Here is a 19,837-nt window from a genome sequence, read left to right on the forward strand (position 1 = left end):
TGCTTTTTATTTCGATTTTACTTACCCTCGAAAAACTTTTTTGGAAAACACTTCCCAAAATCCATCTTAGCAATATAAGAAGTATCCTATGCTTTAACTGCTTGTGTCGCAAGTGGTATAGGCAGTTTTATATTTATAATTCAGTGGGTAGTGCTACACTGTCTGTGACACTAATAATTTTGAATTATTATTGTAGACATGGTTAAGCACCGAAGATTCGAATCTTTACAATTTCCCACATTTCTTATCTATTCTCTATTCAGCTATTTAGCTATTTCTTCTTTACAATTCCTTATTTCCCCATTTTCCTGAGCACTTATTTATCTTTAAATTCCTTAGCTTAAAGCTCATGCGATTTTGATTCTTTCTACTCTTGTATGTCTGGCATTTGCTAAGAAGGATTTTGAAGGCAATGGATTTGAACTATGCTACCGCAACTTCAACATTGAAAAGTTCGTCCTGTGGTGGCGCAGTGGGTTTGACCTTAGCTTGGTAATACGGGACCCAGAGATCGAACCATGCTGCAGGAATGCACTGCAGGGCCGACGCAGGGACCTTAGTAGTCAAGAAGCGTCGTTAATCCGATACATTGAAAAGTTCAAGTCCTTTCGACCTTGGAAATAGCTTAAAACTATTCAGAGAATATTTTAAAACACATTCTATTCGATTATTACTAAATGCAGAATTTAACTGGTACTCTAATCACCGACCAAACATAAAAAACAGATGAAACAAGGAAATTATAATAAAATAGATTGATGTTTTGTAATAAATACTTTCAGGAAATTTAATTCTCCTTCGACCAATCTGGGAAAATCTGAAGATAAATCTTCAACTGGTGAGAGTGAATTTTCGAGCTTTCTCAATTGTCAAAATTGTTTACTGAACACTAAAGGTTAGGAGGCTGCAAATAGGTTGGGACGAAGAAAGAGTGTAAGTAAAGAAACTGCCTTAAGATATGCTTGTAGTAAATATTTAACAAAAGAGAATAGCAACGATAGTATATCTTCACGCAAAGGATGCTGGGGGACTTGAATCGAAAATTAGCCTAAAAACTTAAAGGGCCCCAATATTGATAAAAACATAGAGGCCTGAAGGGCCTTTTATTTGTTTTTAACCCCCTCCTCTTCCAACTTCCTATTACCAGAAGTAAATTCATCGTCACCTCTTCTCCATAGAGAATATTGAAAATATATCTAAACCTATATGAGCAGTGATAAAAATAATTCCATCTCCGAGCCTATATTGGATTTGGAAAACACTAAAAATTACAGTTAAGAAAATAGCTTTTGGATTTCAGACAAAGTTTTCCCCGTTGTCTCTGGAATACAAATAAGAACATACAAAGCACCAAGGAAAGAAAAAGAACCGTAAATTAGAAATATAATACTTTGATTGAAAGTTTCCACTATGATTCCGTACGTCATAGTTACTAGAAAAGCTAAAAACCAGCCAAACGACGTGACAATGGCACTCGTGGCTCCTTTTACTTCCAGAGGAAGTATTTCACCCAATACTGTCCATGTAACAGGACCAAATCCAACATAAAAAAATGCACTAAACACTATTAAACTTGCTAGTGGCAACCAGTATAGGTTATGGATTCGCTCAGGGCTATGGATACTGTAGTGGAAATATACTCCCAGACATGTTGTAGAAGCACCCATAGCAATTCCTGAAATAATCAGTAAGGTTTTTCTACCAATATGATCGATGATTATGGAACTGATAATTGTGGTCGAAAGTTGAACTAGTCCAACTATAATGACTTGTAGAGAACTTGGTATATTACCTCCAGATATGTCAAAAATGATTTTTAAATTGTAAAATATTCCATTTACTCCACAAGCTTGCTGAAAGAACATCAGCGCTAAACAAATTGATACTGGTTTAAAAACACGTTTGTTGAAAAAGTAACGAAGCTTAATCCTAGACGGAATGTTACTATCTTGATCTTTCGCTATATCTTCAAAGCCAAATAAATGTCCACGCAAGAAAAAATAATTTTTCTTTGCTTTTTTTAGATCATTTTGTCTAGCTAAGTATACGGGTGATTCTGGAACAAAAATAATGGTTGCTATAAAACCACTTATTGGGAACAATAGACAAGCAAATGTAACTGTTCTCCATTGAAAAAAGGCACCTAAAATATACATCGTCAAAATACCGCAGACAAGCATAAAAGAAAACATTGTTGCAAGTAGTCCTCTATATTTCGGGTCAGCGATTTCTCCAGCAAATACTGGAGCACTAATTGTTGTTAGACCCGACGCCAGACCAATGAGTATTCTACCCATAACTAGCATATAGAAATTTACTCCAAGGGCAACGCACAAAAAGCCAAAGAGAAACAAAGGAGTAATGAATAAGAATGTTTTCTTGCGTCCAACATAATCTATAAGCAGTCCTCCACTAAGGGCTCCAATGGCACCACCGATGTTAAGTGCTGAGCCAATCACGGATACGTCTGCCGTGCTTAATCCCAGTTCAGATTCTCCAAGTTGAGGTAGAGATGGCGCAGCCCATCCTAGACCAGCACCAATACAGAACGAACAAAGATCAGCTGAAATGGGAGAACATAATTAAAAACAGAACTAGGAGTGAAGACAATAGAAAAAGAATTAGATTCAAAACTAAGCTAGATAAATCAGTGAGAGATGATTAATGCCTACTAGAGCCTCAAGGTTATTAAGTAAAAATCATGTCAATTTGGAAATTAGGCCACTTTCATTATTTTTATCTCTTTTTCTAATAGAACTTAAAGGTCTTTACTGCTTGTAGTTATTGTGATCTCTCACATAACCACTATTCACAGGGCAAAGTGAATTTTTGGAAATTCATTTTATTATCTTGATTTTTCGTTTCCCAGTGACGAAGGTTGACACTTTAGTAAAAGATGATATTTCAATTAGGTTGTTACGACACGAATAAGACAGAGGATACTAACTGACTTAGGTCTCCTACTTCCAGCTGCGTTTAAGGTGATAACAGTACCTCTCCACGACGGCCTGTCTTGTGCTATAGACTAAAGATCTTTGAGTGATGATCTCACAAACGCAGCAGTCTACTTATGACATCGGCTGAGTGCTGTCCTTCGTCGTCTGCGTCTTCTGATGCCGGGAGGAATCTACCACCAGACATCTTGAAGGAGGCGCCGCTCACCCATCTGCCCCATGTAACCCAATAATGCCATCAGTTTTGCCTTTTCACTAATGTGCACGTTAGTGATCTTACCGGTCCAGTGGATACCAAGGATGTATTGAAGGTGGATATTCTCAAACCCCTGGATTCGCTTTTCCAGATGCTTGGTCAACGTCCTAGATTCGCATACATTAGTACGGAGAGGACGTAGCTGTTGAGTTGAAGAGCCGGAGCTTGAGCTTCATGGAGTATGCTACATTCTTCTAAACATTCCTTAGTCATGGTTGCAGAAGTAACTGCAACCTAGTAAAGAGCAAACCACGGCCCATGGTAATTAAAAGCTAAAAAAGGTGTTTACAAAAAACTGCCTAGTAAAAAAATTGCCTTTTGAAACTGATTTAGGAATGGTAACTATTATTTTGGTTCATCTTAAAAGTAAAAGTTTATTCCGTTAAGAAATTTATGGTGATTTCGAAAAAAAAACGAAACCTGTCGAAAATAGCGTCAGATCGAAACGAAAGTGCACCATTGGAATAAGCATAATCAAAAAATCTTTGAAAGGGGAATTACAGTCCCCGACCATGAACAGAAAGGAAAATCCTTCGTTTGCATTGGTAGCGCTGATGTGTCAACCTTTTTTTACTTTTCTTTTTTTCCAGGGCTAGCGGGTTGCCAAAAAACTCATAGAGAGATATTCAATAGCTTATTTATTCTATGGATTTTAACGGTAAGGAAGGCCTTCAATAGTGTAGAGTATGCATTCATGCTTTATAAACCTACAATGCTGTCTCTTGGCTAGGAAGTATGTGAAAATTTAAATATGAAATATTAATCATAATAACAGTAGTAGATCTAAATGTTTCAATAGTTCGATAGTTAAAGGATAGAGATAGGTTAGTTTAAAAGATACAAAAACATAGTCTTTTACCTATTGTTAAGTAAGGCGCTGTCTAATCAATGTACATACAGACAAAATAATGCGTTACAAAAACAGCTTGGTCATAGGACCATCAAACAAGGGGTGATATAGCCTAGTCGTCATAGGCTATCTTTAAAAAGCAAATCAATAAAAGGGAAAATACTTGGAAACGAGGAACGTTTCAATAGTAAGGGAATATACAAAAAGTTGCAATCTTCACTCTGGTTTCAGTCCTGCCTGGAGTTTATCCACACTGGGTTTTATTACGGTTGCTCAGTGAAAGCCACGTGTTCTGGTTGTATATTTCTATAGATTTCTGTACTGTCAAGAATATCCTCTGTTTTCAACGATTAATTCATTTATTAGTTTATTCCTCCTGACGATAAGGGTACTGTCAAATTTATAAAAATCACCCAAGTGGCTGTCTAAGTCTACGCGTAGAAGCTCTTTAGCTTATTACCGAACGCTCTTATTTTGACTCCTCCCGCTGGCATGCCTTGCAGCATTTTCCATCTCAGAGGTAGAACAAATATAATCACTTATGTGGCGCCTATAAGAAAGTACATCCCTAGAAGACCAAATGTTATATTAATCAATGACTTGAACTTCCGGTAAAAGTTAGGAATCTTCTATTACCCCAGATAAAAAAGGGGTTATAAGACAGTTCTAAGACAAAATTTACAAAGCCTTAGCTCGAATATCTGAGGTCAAGGTTCTAATTGAGAAGTATTAAGTTTTCTGTTCATAAATGCAAGCATTAAGTTATCGATTAATACATGATCATGGTAAACTGTTTAAAAAAAACCATACAAAACTTTCTGTTACTTTGAAATTAAGTTAAAAAGTATCCAAGTTAGGTTTAATATTGTTTTCAATGTTTATATTCTTTTGATTTTTGTAGAAAGTACTCCGCGATGAAAATCTTTTTTAAGGGGTACTGGATTTGAAAAAAAGTTTTGGACCACTGATCCAGATTATCTCTAAAGATATCAACTTCAGATTTTCCGGAAATGTTGAACTAGATCATTAGATTATATTGGGCTCATTTTCTCCCAAAAGCAAATGTAGAGCACAATTAAAACCAGAAACGAATATAAATTAAGTCTTCGAGGGATCTCCAAAAATTTCTCTTACCCACTTATTTTCGGTTACAAACATTTTTAGTAGTTACTCAGAATTGAATCCCCCTCCCCTTTTTCAACGTTTTAAAACAATGTGTTTATATTTGAAAATTTCTTATTTTTATGTATTATAACTACAAGTTCTGTAACGATTTTGTTCTTTTTAACAACAAAACTTTGTATTTGTGCTTCAACTTTAAAAAAAAAAAATTCGGAATTTTTTTGTTCTTAAAAACAAAACTAAAACAGACAAATAAAAGGGAGAAGAGCAGGCATGTTCATTTTTAGACCGTTTTTGACGTTTGAGATAATTCTGATTCTTACGGAATGCTATGGTCAACTAGATATTTGAAAAGAACATAGTGTAGCTCATTGGTGTTTTCTTGCCATATACATAAACTATCTTTGTTTTGTGCTATATTTATTTGAATAATTAGCCCTTAATTTCGTAACATTTTGTTACTTCTGATTTTTATCGGCGATATTTTGGTAAATGAGGTCAATATTTTTCAACGTTTGAGTCGATTTAAATTCAACATGAGGGGTCGATTAGGTGCAAACATACGATATATACCACCCTTATATGTAATTTACTGTATATATTTACCTTCACTAATACTTTTTTGCGTTATATTTCCTGGTTTTAGACTACCTATAGTGTACATTTTAGCCAGTTAGAGTTGTGAAAGATAAATCTTGATGTTTGAAAATCTGTGTTCCAGTTATTAAGCTTTAATTTAACTTTGACTATGATATTTGCAATGGATTTTATGACAATTTTACATATTCTGATAACACAAATGTACTGGATTTCAAATTTTAAAAAACATAAAAAAAGATGAAGACAATGGTGACAAATTGAAACCAACGAAGACAAATAAGAAATCAATAGGAGGGACAGCAATCAGCAGAAAAGGCAAGAAAATAAACTATTTCTGCTTTGTACCAAGTGAGCTAAGCTCTCCAACTTATGCCATAGAAGAGAGGGAGAATCATTGCAGGAAATCAAATGTAAAATGGGTGCCATCACTATTGCAAGAAAATTCTCGAGCACTAAAACAATCAAGGGAAAGAATATACAAAATAATAAAAAAAAATTAGAATGACCAAAAAAAGATTGAAGAAGGAAAGAGCTCCATATGATGATTTTTCATACTCTTTATGACTTACTGCAGGAGGTCATCATAAGAGACCTAAAATGCACAAAACTCCATTTTTGATATTCTGAAGAGCTAACTGGACAGTGGGTTTATGTTTCATCACCATTTACAACCAAGTCAAAAAAATACTCCGCTAAAAATAACAAAAGTAGCAAAAAATAAATAAAAACAAAGAAGAAAGAAGATTCAAGAAAACTACAGATAGAAATTCCAATGATATTTTGTGTTCTAATAAGTTACGGCAATTGCCGACTCACCAGAGGCAATTGTTCTGCGATATGGCTTGTGACCCACGCTTACATACCTCATAGAAAGATTTACCTGAAAATATCGCTAGAATTTGGTTTTTCAAATGCTTCAATGATTTTGCCTTTGGTGTAGAAAGGAATTCAGAACTTAATTCTTCTGGTTCTCCTAATTCCTCCATCCTGGAATTAGAAAACAGTCCTCTATATCAAGAAATCAAATAAATCAGAGTTGGTAACAATTACTAGCACTTCTGATGGCTTTAGTTTTTTATCTTATTCACTTTCAGTTACAACTGTTCTAGCTAGAATTTACGTTTTCTAGAAAAATAGCTTCAATCTGGAGAGAGCAAAACGTATTCAAACAAATCATGAAACTTAACCAGCCTTGATTGACAACAGAAAAACTCTTGAAACGAAATAGTTGTTAATTCCCCAACATAAGAAATTCTTGGACCAGTCTCGGGTTTTACAGTTTGCTCTGTCAAACCATTCACAATAATGAATAATATGCAAAGATAACCCTTGTCAATTATGACAAAACCCTGAAAACAGATGGTTGAATATACAAAAAGAATCGACTTTTTTTTTATTCATTTTTCATTTAATATTTGAATAATTCTTGCCATATGTCTTTCCATCTATGCTCTGTATGTTGTGTGCTCATTTTTGGAAATTACCATACATATCAAAGGCTATTAGCATAGACAATTTAGGTCTTTTTTAGAAAAATAGAAAAATTATGAGGAAATGAGAAAAACTTTCATTTTTGGTACTTATAGGGCAGTCCCTCAATATGCTCTAGCACACCAGCTAGTAAAAAAAAAAAAAAAAAAAAAAAAAAAAAAAAGAGCTCCAAGGAAGAAGCATTCAAGTAATTTGGCATGTTTTGGAGTTCCCCCTGGTGCTACAAAAATTTGTTAATGGACTCTTTGAGGAGGTCAGCCGACACTGAGGCTCACGAAATAATTGTTAAGGAGAAAAACATCTAACGCCGTATTCACACTGATTTAAGGAAAGAATATCCTCGTTGAAACACATTATATGGCGTTAAGCAGCCCTACAACCTATTTGGCATAAGACTAAAATTTTAGAAAGCCTTTTAATCAGAACGGTCGATAGATTTAAAAATGACAACAGGGACGACATGATAAAACCAGAGCCGAACCAAAATTTGAAGCTGCCCTTGTCCCAATCTCCCTCTTCCTTTTTCCAGCACTACCTGGAAATTTCCGCTTCATCCCCAAAGTCGTTCCCGAGATACCGCAGATATGATACTTCATTTGCTTGGATAAAAACAGTGTCTTTCGATCTACCTCTCCCCCTCACTCATGCCAAAATTTGAAATTCAACTTGATCCCTCCAACAAAACTCCCTGAAAGCTGTATCCTGATCCCCGGAGCCAGACAGGGTTATTGCCGACAATGTAGAACTCAGGTAAAATTAATGTCTTTCGATTTACTTAGGTAGGCTTGTCGATTACTGAGTATACCCTTGAACAACTCTGAAAATCTTGTCCTAGCAAACGATCTCTAAGAGCGCTTTGTCGATCAGAAAACCAAGACTAAACATGGGCAACTTTTCTACTAAAACCTATGGCTGAAAAATAGGCGGTTTGCATATTTACGGACAAGGCCCCATGAGGTAGTGGGTCTGATTTCGACCCTATAAGCATATTTACTGGACCAGTCTAAACAACTGGCAATCCAAAATTTTGATTTAATTTCATAGTAGCTAGGCAAAGGGCAAGAAAAGGAGTCTTGCTGCCTTCTATCACCTTTTCCACATAACAAAGACACTCTAAAATTTAATTTATAATTGAGTAGACCATCTCAAAAATTTACACGACTACCCCTTAAATTAACAAGAGCTAAGGGTAGCATTTGGCAGTTGTGACGAGGCAAGGAGAGCTAAGAGCCAAGAGATCATATGGTATGAGCTCTAACAAAATTCTATGAATCAATAGATTGATTTAAAAGGAAAATAAGAGGCTTAATGCCGGTCAGGATTTAAAATAAGAGCTCTGAGTCACGATGTCCTTCTAAACATCAACATTCATTAAGATCCGATCACCCACTCGTAAGATATAAATACCTAATTTTTTCCAATTTTTCCTCTCCCTTTAGCCCCCCCCCCGGATGGTCAAATCTGGGAAAACGACTTTATCAAGTCAATTTGTGCAGGTCCCTGACACGCCTACTGATTTTCATCGTCCAGGCACGTCCAAAAGCACCTGACTCGCCAAATCACTGAACCCCTCCCCCCAACTCCCCCAAAGAGAGCGAATCCAGTACGGTTCCGTCAATCACGTATCAAGGACATTTGCTTATTCTATCCACCAAGCTTCATCCCGATTCCTCCACTCCAAGTGTTTTCCAAGATTTCCCCCTCCAACTCCCCCCAATGTCAAAGATCTTGTCGGGATTTGATATAAGAGCTCTGAGACATGAATTCCTTCTAAATATCAAATTTCATTAAGATCCGATCACCTATTCGTAAGATAAAAATACCCCAGTTTTCCCGTTTTCCAAGAATTCCGGTTTCGCCCTCCAACTCCCCCCAATGTCACAGGATCTGGTCGGAATTTAAAATTAGAGCTTTAAAGCACAAGATCCTTCTAAATATCAAATTTCATTAAGATCTGGTCATCCTTCCGTAAGTTACAAATACCTCAATTTTCAAAATACCCCCCCCCCAACTCCACCAAAGAGAGCACATCCGGTGCGGTTATGTCAGTCACTTATCTTAGACAGATTTTATTGTTCCCATCCAGTTTCATCCTGATCTCACGGCTTTAAGTATTTTCTAAGATTTCTGGTCCCCCCAACTGCCCCCCCCCCAATTACGCTAGATCTGGTTGGGATTTGAAATTAGAAATCTGAGTTACGAGGTCCATCTAAATATGAAGTTTCAAGAAGATCCGATCACTCCTTCGTAAGTTAAAAATACGTCATTTTTTCTAATTTTTCAGAATTACCTCCCCCCCCCAATAGAGTGGATCCGTTCAAATTATGTAAATCACGTATATAAGACTTATGCTTATTTTACCCACCAAGTTTCATTCCGATCCCTCCACTCTAAGCGTTTTCCATGATTTTAGGTTCCCCCACCCCAAACTCCCCCAATGTCACCAGATCCGGTCGGGATTTAAAAGAAGAGCTTTGAGACACAATATCCTTCTAAACATCAAATTTCATTGGGATTTGATCACCTGTTCGTAAGTTAAAAATGCCGTATTTTTTCTAATTTTTCAGAATTAACCCCCCCCTCCCAACTACCACAAAGAGAGCGGATCCGTTCCGGTTATGTCAATCATGTATCTAGGACTTGTGCTTATTTTTCCCACCAAGTTTCATCTCGATCCCTCCACTCTAAGTGTTTTCCAAGTTTTAGGTTTCCCCCTACCGACCCCCCCCCCCCTCAATGTCACCAGATCCGGTCGGGATTTAAAATAAGAGCTCTGAGACACGATATCCTTCTAAATACCAAATTTCATTGAGATCCGATCACCCGTTCGTAAGTTAAAAATACCTCATTTTTTCTAATTTTTCAGAATTACATCCTAGCTTACCTGGAAGTGCCTAAAGTAGCAAAACCGGGACCGACAGACCGATGGACCGACCGAATTTGCGATTGCTATATGTCACTTGGTTAATACCAAATGCCATAAAAATGACTGAGAAAAGGTTCATAGGCCCTTTTCTGTCCCGTTGTCGGGCCTTTTTCTGGGGGTTGGGGTAGTAATAGATCAGAGACAATGCTAGGCAGCTGCCTCTGATAAGAGTATCTGTTATCTTTATGTTTGGCGTAATTATTCATTTTGATTTATGTTTGTTTTGGGTTCCATTTCTTTTTTGTGTTGGGAGAGCAACTCTTTGGTTTTGTTCTCTAGGGACTTTGTTCCTAGTCCCCAGATTTCAGGTTATTACTAGAAAGTGGTAAGGGTTTAATCTCTGCGGTTTTCACAAAAAGTGTGGACCTCAGGCTGGATTGATGAGTGTGACTTTGCATTTTGGAAAGCTTCATAGAAGTCTTGCATGGGGCCAAAAAGGATGGTCTTTGCTTGGCCTTGAGCCAGAGCCTATAGTGTAAGGAGTGAAGTGGAGTTTTATAGCCTATGTCGGAGAGAACTATCTGAGGTTATGCAGTCAAGCTTGCGTTTCATCAAACCATGTTTCTGCTTTCGAGTGGAAAGCTCCGTTCTGGCAGGCAAGCAGGCAGGCACCAGTTTCAAATTGAAGATGGTCTAAAATCTATAAGTGTTAAATATATGCGGCAATTACCCGGCACCACAGCCAATATATCTTTTTTGAGTGATAAAAAGAAAATTTTGCAGAAACAAAAAAGTGGCATTTTCCCACGGCTCTGAAAGTACTGCCATCTATTGTTTCTACCCATTTTTGTTCGTCATTTCAGGTGGGTTTATCATTCGGTTTGTCGTACTTGAGATTGCAGTAAAGAAATGGTATCAGATGTGCCCCTTAAACCTTAAAAGTTCTCTCATTGCTAAGGAAATTAGACTTTATCCTTTGCTCCTTTCTGAGTGATGACGTTAGAAAGTTGGCGTACGGCAAAAAAGTCAACTTTTAAACTAAGACAGATAGATTTTTTTTTCGACGGCAGTCGATAGCTCTTAGTGAGCTGATTAAAGTATATGTCATTCATTTTTTGGTAGAAAAATTTCTTCATGAGATGTACCAGTTAGAAAGTTTAAAGGGGTCCACAGCTTCAGTAGTAAGGTACATGCTGAAACTAATAATAGGCCGATACCAATTGTGAGACATATAAGGGAGTTTTAAGCAGCAGTCGGCTGTTAGCTCATAATCATTTTCGGCAATGAGGGCTTCGCAACTTTTGCTAGTTGATGTACCTACTATTTGTTTCCGGTGTATTTGATGGTAAGACTAATTCGATTCCAGTGGTAAGACATGTAGGGGAGTTGTTTATCTTACAATCCTTACAGATTAACAGCTTGAGTGTTTAATCAAAGCGAGAAAACAATACAAAAGTGTTGCTCTTACAACACTTTGCTCGGCGAAGCCGAACAAACGTTGCTGCAACACCTCACGTTGCTCATACAACGTATCTAGTTTTAGATAAATTTCTGTTTTGCAGGAAACAATACATTTGAAAAAAGTGTGTAAGATGATCAAGAAAAATGCAAAATATGCTGTCAGGCATTTGATATTAATAGGTGACTTTAACCGTCATTTGTCTGATAAAACATTTCCCAAAAGCCAGCTCCTTTGGAGCTTCATTCCTCCTTCGTATTCATTAGTTGACAAAAATGAATAATATACCTATATTGGCCCCAGCTCTTCAACTTCGAACCTCAATCATGTTGTGTCTTTCTTTCCCATTAAACAAGCTGCTGTACTTCGTGAAGGCTACTACTCTGACTACAAACCTATTTGTGTGACAATTGAGTGCAATGTCGAAAGCAAAATCCTAAAGAAGAAAAGTGGTTTTATAATCAAGAATGGAATCACGTTGATGTCTGAGTGTGACTCGTTCCTCAGCAAAATTAAAGTTCCTTTTCAACTACTTAATTCAGAATGCAGGTCTTACATGAGCGAGTGCGAGATCGAAATACAGCTTAAAACTTATCTTGCAGATATCAACCACGCACTTCAATGCACAGAAAAGTGTGCAGTCCCCAACAACGTGTTCGGAAAAAGACAAAAGTCATCGACAGGTCTAAAAATCCGAGTCTTGTTGCAGCTTGCGATTCAGCTGAACTGTGGCTTCGAATCTGGAATGAATCCGATAAACCGCGCTCTGGTATAGTAAACGAATTGCGTTTGGAGACAAAAAGAAAGTTCACAAGAGTCCTTAAAGACCATAAAATAACGTTGATTCAAAAAATGTCGATAAGATAGCTAGTGATCCTTCACTTTTGTGGAAAAGTTTTAAACGCAGTGTTCGTACTTCTGTCGGTAGATTGAATATGAAAAAGAGCTTGACCGTTTGCTTGCTAACTCTCAGCGCTCTGCTTTTGTATTGACGGCGTCTGATGATGAGTTTCCTATAAAAAAAAATTAAGAAAAAATCATCTGCTGGTGTTGATTTAATATCTGCTAAACACTTCGAACTTTATAATTTCTTAGACCACACCACGCTAAGCTTTTGTTTGCTAAAGTGTAGTTTATATTTTATTTTGTTCACGGAGTATTTTTATTTTTGTTAGATAAAGTGTAGTTTATATTTTATTTTGTTCACGGAGTATTTTTATTTTTGTTAGCTAAAGTGTAGTTTATATTTTATTTTGTTCACTGCTTTATAAAAATTAAACCCGTTTTTTCTTCAATTATTTTTTCGTACTTCGAACCTTGTAGTGATCTTTTACCGCATCATCTTTCGTTACTTTTTCAAATGTCTATTTCTTCTTGTATTGTGCCTCAATAGTTTTGCATTGGCCAGATTACGCCAATAACCAAAAAAGGGAAAAAAGATCTCGATGATTGTCAGTCGTATCGGCCTATAACCGTTTCAAGCATTTCTTTTACGATATTAAAGTCTATCATTGTTAGAGGTATTTTCCAAAAGTGTTCTGTGCCTCCGCGTCAATTCGGTTTTCAGAAAGAACTTAGTCGTGAGCATTCTCTTTTTTCCCTTTTTAAGGTTCTTGTACATGTGAAAGGTTCCGGGGATTTTCTTGTTCTATGCGCACTGAACATAGCCAAAGCATTTGATTCGTGCATTTTTGCCTAGATTTTGGTAGAGGTACAAAAGAGAGGGTTTGACTTCTCAGTTATAAAGTGTCTTCGATACATGTATAAACATCTTAGTGCCAAAATAAAATGTGGCTCAGAGCTTTTTAATGTGCTAAAGGGCGTTAGACAAGGAGGTCTTACTTCCCCCGTAATTTTTAATAATTCAGTCATTCCAGCCCAAAGTTCTATTGAGTCCACCTGTATTTACAAGTTTAGACGGAGTTTAGACGTGTATTTACTTACGTATGCTGATGATACCCTGAATCTGAGTTGTACTTTCTGAGGTTGTGAGAGCACTTTATCGAAGTTAAAACTAGAATATCAGCTGATCGGTTTAAGTTTTAATTTGGATAACTTGCTGAAACTTGTATCCCCCTCTCTAAAAGCCTTATTTACCTGGGAATGCCCATTGGAAATTCTATTAAGGTATTTTGAACAAAATGGCTATTTCAAATTTTTAATCAGATACATTTGGGAAAAAGTGAACGAAAAGGGCGAGGGGGCTGGTTACCTTCAGGTCACTTTTGACTCTTAAAAAGGACAAACAAATTCAATTTCCATTCGATTGAACCACTTCCAAAGTTTATACGACCATGCCTTCTATAAAAACCTTATATGTTAACGATGGGTAACTAACATAATTTATAATTACTTCCCCGAGGGCTTGAGGGGAGGGGGTCAAATCCGGAACCATAATAATTTTAGACTATTTTGAACAAAATAGCTATCTCAAAATTTCGATCCGATACATTTGGGGAAAGCAGGGCAGGGGGGGCTAGTTGCTCTCCGATCTCTTTTGACTCTTAAAACGGGACTAGAACTTTCAATTTTCAATCAATTAATGCTTCCTCCAAAGTTTATATGATCGCCACTTTGACCCCGAAGAAATTAATATATGATCTTTGGACTATTTTGAACAGAATGGCTATCTCAAAACTCAGATCGGATAAATTTGGGGAAAAGAGAGCTAGAGGAGAGCTATTTGCCCTCTGATCACTTTTGATTCTTTAAAAGGGAAATAGAACTTCTAATTTCCGATCAAATGAGCCTCCTCCAAAGTTTATAACGCCACGTTTTCCACAAGCACCTTTTATACCCCTGGAGTAAAACTTACAACCCATGCTCCAGCGATCTGAGGGTTGTAACAACCCTGAAGGCACTGCTATATATACTTTGGACTATTTTGAGCACAGTGGCTACCTCAAATTTCCGAGCGGATCTATTTAGGAAAAAGAGAGCGTGGGGGTGGCCCTCTGCTCATATTTGGCTCTTAAATAGTGAACTAGAATTTCTTATTTCCATTCAAATGAGTCTCCTCCAAATTTTATACGACCATCCCCTTCTATAACCTTATATGCCCCTGAGAAACAGCTTAAAACCTTTGACCCCAGGCTTTGTGGGGCTGTGCCAACCCCAGAGGTATTTTTATATGATACATGGACAAATTTCAAAAAATGGCAATTTCAAAAATTCAATCGAATGCAATTGGGGAAAAAGGGCGTGGGCCAGTTGCCTTCCGATCATTTTTTGGCTCTTAAAAATGGAACTAGAACTTTCAAGTTGCAATCAAATGAGCCCTGTCTGAAGTTTATACTACCACTTCTTCCACAAAATTCTTATATACCCCCAGGGAGTAACCTTCAACACATGCCTCCGGGTTCTGGGGGATTTTGTCGATCCCGGAGTTTTTGTTATCTGATCTCTGAATTATTTTGAGTAAAGTGGCAATATCAAAATTTTGATCAGATGCATTGGGGAAAAGAGGGCGTGCGGGAACAGGTGGTCTCCTATCAGTTTTCGCTCTTAATAAGGGCACTAGAACGCTACATATCCAATCAAATCAGCCCCCCCCCTGAAGTGTGTACGACCACCCCTTCTATAAAAGTCTTATATGCTCACAGGGCATAAGTTTCAACACGTGCATCCGGGCTCTGGTGGGTACACCCGTCCCCGGAGTTTTTTGCTATCTGATCGTTAGGCTATTTTGAACAAATGGATATCATAAAACTTTGATCGTATGCATTTGGTGAAAAGAGGGTGGGGAGGGGACTAGTTGCATTCCGATCGCTTTTCACTCATAAAAAGGGCACTAAAACTTCCAATCTCCAATCAAATGAGTCCCCCTCCGAAGTTTGAACACCCACCCCTTCCATGTGAAGTGCCTCTGGAAAACAATATTGAACCCTTATGGCCCTTACTATAAGAAAACGCTATAGCGCTGCCTCTGACTTGGATGAATCATAGGGCAGGATTTAGACAATAGGTCTATTCATAAAAGTGGCATTCATATAGAAAAAAAATTTTCAGAGTTAGAATAAATTCCCAATAGTCAACTGCCATTTTGCAAATTCTGACGCTGATTACATTTAAAAAGAGAATGAACCGATCAAAGGAGTGAGTTTGACACCAGCGGCACCCATACACTAAAATATAGGGAAGGAGGCACATATTTTTTGTAAGATCTAGGGGAGATAACACTTTGCTTCTTTTCAGTGAAAGTACCAAAAAACTGTTTCTCAATCAAGATACCAAAAAAGTTACTTCTCAAAATTTTGAGGGAGGAGGGGGTAAATCTGTACTGATTGACAACTACATCTAATGGAAACATGCTAATAAAAGTTGTACCATTAGTTTCCTTATTTTAGGCTCTTTTTAAGTATGGTTGCTTTTCTGACAAATACACCACCACCCTCTTGCTTATATGGTACTTATCTGTTAGCCAGTACACACTCGAGAATTTGGATCTACAGGTACGGGGTTGAAACAACTGAGACGCTTGGAAGATAGATAGGATTTATATAATTTGGGCTGTATATTTGCACATTAGGGGGAGGGTTAATTATAGCATGGCTGCATGCAAAATGTAACCTAACCTAACCGAAATACTAACTAAATATTTTTTTTAAAAATATAGCTACAAAGTAGTTTTCCACTGTGCAGGAGCTAATTGTCTCCGTTTACAACTAGCAATAAAGCGTTTATTGTCCGATTTTATTGGTCCAAATTCTCAAATGTATACTGGCTAACAGATAAGTACAATTTTTAGTCCTAAATATACCCCAAGGATAAATAAATAACTGACAGAAAACAAAGAAATTATTACTTTATAATATGAAGCATGTTTATATTAATCGAGGTATCAATCTTCCTTTCATTGTTACCGTTTTCAAGTAACGGGCTATTTTTATCCGACAATTCTTTTATCATCATTAAGCCGGACTAGATTTCACTGGGTCAATAATGCAAAACTGCTGTATAAAGAAGACGTGAGGCATCCCGAGATAAAAATAAAAACAACTAAGAAATACATTCAGCAATATCTGAGACTATCAAATGGACGGATACGATCGGGGATGATGTTTGGAAAGAGCATAAAATAAGGAATTTAGTTGCACTATTTTTATTTTATTACCGTTTTTCCGGTAAAATTCTAGTTTGGGGTGCTTTTCGCTATCCCCAAACCCCGAGAGCCTTGAAAATAGTTGAGTTAGGTGCATGAAACTCTTTAGAGTGTGTAAAAACTCAAGAGCCTTAAATGTATCCTGGGAAGATATTTTGAAACACCTACCTCCACCTCTTCTCCCTCCATAGGGCACTGACCTTAGACAAATTTTAACAAACTGTGTGTTATAAAAGTGAAACTTTGCAAAACAAATGGTGAATTCAAATGACACACAAAAAAAAATTTGAGCCTCATACCTTTGCTCAATCATAATTTATAAGGTTTCAAACATCTGTAATGTAGTTCTTAAATCAGAAAAAAAACTAATCTGGCTTAAAATTTGACTAAAATAACAGGAATTACATAAAATACAGAAGAAATTCAATTGAAAACTCAAATGAAGGCAAAACTCTTTTTTAAGGATTCACATTGGAAATAGACCTATCATGTAAGCAATCTTCTAAGCCCTAGAAATAATAAAACGGTGGATGTAGTAGATTGGCTATATCTTCTCTGGGTATATTTTTTGCCCTAAAGTCATTCCTCAAAGTTACTTTCACTTAGCTCAACTACTTTCTAAGATAGCAAGAAGCCATTAAACTAGGTTTTTACCTGCATTTCCTTTATCTGTGGTAAACCACCACAAAGCCAAGCTTAGCAGGGATAATGACCGCAACCCCTGGTTGTGCCCCTTTTTGACACCTTTAGCCTCCACTATGCCCCAGCATTATCCTACAATTAGGGCTACTGAGAAGAAAATATGTTAAGAAAATAATTCTCACCTTATAATACGCAGAAAAATGTAGTTAACGTATTTGAAGGCGCTTCAGGAAATTTATGACAGTTAATATTATTGACTCACCAATAAAGTGAATATACCGCTATATGTCTTTTCTATGCTCTTCACGAATACAATAATCGCTTCTATTGCAAATTCAAATTTAAACACTTTTTTACTTAACCTAAACTAACCTTATTATAAATAATTTTGGCACTGAGAAAATGCAGTATTATTTTGTCGAAAACGACCGAGAAGTCGTCCGAAATCGACCGAGAAGTATTATTTTGTCGGAAAACGGCAGACAACCCATACTTTAATTGAAAATCCGTCATTTTTAAAAGCTCGAAAAAAGCTTAAATTCGAATTTGCAATAGAAGCGATTAATATGTTCGTAAAGAGCATAAAAAAGGGCATTGAATGGTATATTCACTTTATTAGTAAATCACCGGCAATTAGTAAGTTAGTAATTAGTAATTTAACGGCGCTTCAATTATACTTTATCCCCAACCCCCATAATGGTAAATATTTAAGTCAAATAATATAATCCTCATGCATTTTGCTATGCGCCACTCTTTTTTCAACCAATGTATCCATAAACCCCAGAAACCGCTGTCGTATAATCAAACGCTGACGAACTCAAGAAACAGAAAAACACATGGGAAAGATACAATTTGGGCTATTTATTTGTACATTAGGGGGCCATCAGAGTATAGCGGAAGTGCATATAATACGTGTTAACAACACATTTTTCTGCAAAATAAGCAGAAAGAATATTTTTTTTTTTAACCTGTTTCCTTCTCAATAGTCCTAATTCTAGGATAATACCCCATTTCCTTGATTGGAGTATGACTTTTTGATGACCAAATTACCACTAGAATAATGTAATGAAACTAATTTCTTACTGTTTTCAATAGAATTAAATTCCTGGAATTTTCAACACTAAAACATTTTTTCTAACTATTTTTACTTCAAGTTTACCAAGTCATGCTTTTTCCACTTGTCGAGACAAAAAACTACTGATGCAAAACCTGATTGACTGAAGTATTTTATTTGGACTAGCTTGTAGCTGTCCATTGAATAATCCGACTCAGCAGTGAGATGACGCAGCAATTAACAAGGCTTATACAGGAAAAGCTGGCTTTTCGATAAATTAGCCTTAAAAAGTTTTCAAAGAAAAGTAAAAGGCCATATTAAAACCTAAAACGAGCAGATCACATAAGGAGGTTATACCCAAAATGAACAAACCTGCCATCATTAATAAGCCAATCAGAACCAAATAATTCTGGACCTGACTAGAGTCAGATCTAGTTTCGGAAGAGGGGGAAAACCCCCGGGTAGACCGCCTGGGGCGGGGCATAAAGATTAAAACTATAAAAAACAACTTCCTGGAAACAAATAATTTAACATTTCAAATTATCTAGATTTTAATACCCCAGGGTTTTGTCAAGATAGGATTTTATTTGCTTTTAGTAAGCGTTTTTAGTAGCTTCTAGCCTTTCTCTCCTGTTTTGCTTTAAGGGTTCATTTGTGCATTGAGATGACAAAGCGATATAATGAGCGTGGTTGCCTGTTGCCAGCTACGTGGCTAATCAAGGCAGGTAATTAATAAACTATGTAGGTAATTATGAAAGTTGAAATTATCAGTGCATGAGGAGGGGATGTTGAACTAAACAAAAAATCACAATGCGAATACTACTACCACTTGCTATTAATACTTCTACTGATATCACAAATACCCCTCCTATTGCTCTAATTATTACTTTTGCTACTATCCTTACTACTACTGCTAATCCTAAGGGTATTAGTTAAATTTTCAGAGAACGGTAAGGGCGATGATAAACTAAGTAAAAATACACTGTATATATGTGGGTTATCAACCAACAACTTAGTAATACTCCAGGAACGGCTTAGGGAGCAATAAGAGGGCTCCAGGTACGATGACACCCTACCCCAAGGGTTTCCAGGTAAAATGGTGATCACCCTGGGGGTTCCAGGTACGATTGTCCGCTGCCCTGAGAGTGTTCCAGGTTCTTCCGTCATCCCCCACCCCTCCATGCCTACTACCGTCACCCCCTAGTGCTGCCATCTTTTAAAATATGAGATAATACCGGTCATTCGCTACCTACGTTGACAATACAGGTCATCTCATGTCTACGTTGATACAACCGGTCATTCCATGCCCTCGTCGATACTACCGGTCATCCCATGCCTAGGTTACATTGATACTACCGGTCATATCATCTGTAGTCATTACAGGTATTATGATCACTCCTCTCTGAATCCATAATACATCCTGATGGTCATTCCTATCTGTA

At 36.9% G+C, this 19,837-nt stretch overlaps 1 protein-coding gene across 4 annotated transcripts; it reads right to left on the reverse strand.

Annotated features, from left to right (window-relative positions):
- Nucleotides 1–646: 646 nt before the first annotated feature.
- Nucleotides 647–18,579, reverse strand: LOC136025063 (facilitated trehalose transporter Tret1-2 homolog). Of its 4 annotated transcripts, none has more exons than XM_065700747.1 (4): nucleotides 18,425–18,547; nucleotides 11,887–12,034; nucleotides 6,663–6,769; nucleotides 647–2,563 (listed from the first exon to the last, which is right to left on the reverse strand). In XM_065700747.1, exons 3-4 carry the CDS (start codon nucleotides 6,766–6,768, stop codon nucleotides 1,275–1,277), a joined length of 1,395 nt encoding a protein of 464 aa, XP_065556819.1. In that variant the 5' UTR covers nucleotide 6,769; nucleotides 11,887–12,034; nucleotides 18,425–18,547; the 3' UTR covers nucleotides 647–1,274. The 4 variants fall into 4 exon arrangements, with proteins under 4 accessions (XP_065556819.1, XP_065556820.1, XP_065556818.1 ...); XM_065700748.1 differs by lacking the exon at nucleotides 11,887–12,034 and adding an exon at nucleotides 12,515–12,611; XM_065700746.1 differs by lacking the exon at nucleotides 11,887–12,034 and having other exon boundaries at nucleotides 18,425–18,579.
- Nucleotides 18,580–19,837: the final 1,258 nt, after the last annotated feature.

This window comes from Artemia franciscana, chromosome 3 (assembly GCF_032884065.1).
Source record: "Artemia franciscana chromosome 3, ASM3288406v1, whole genome shotgun sequence".
Classification (NCBI taxonomy): domain Eukaryota; kingdom Metazoa; phylum Arthropoda; class Branchiopoda; order Anostraca; family Artemiidae; genus Artemia; species Artemia franciscana.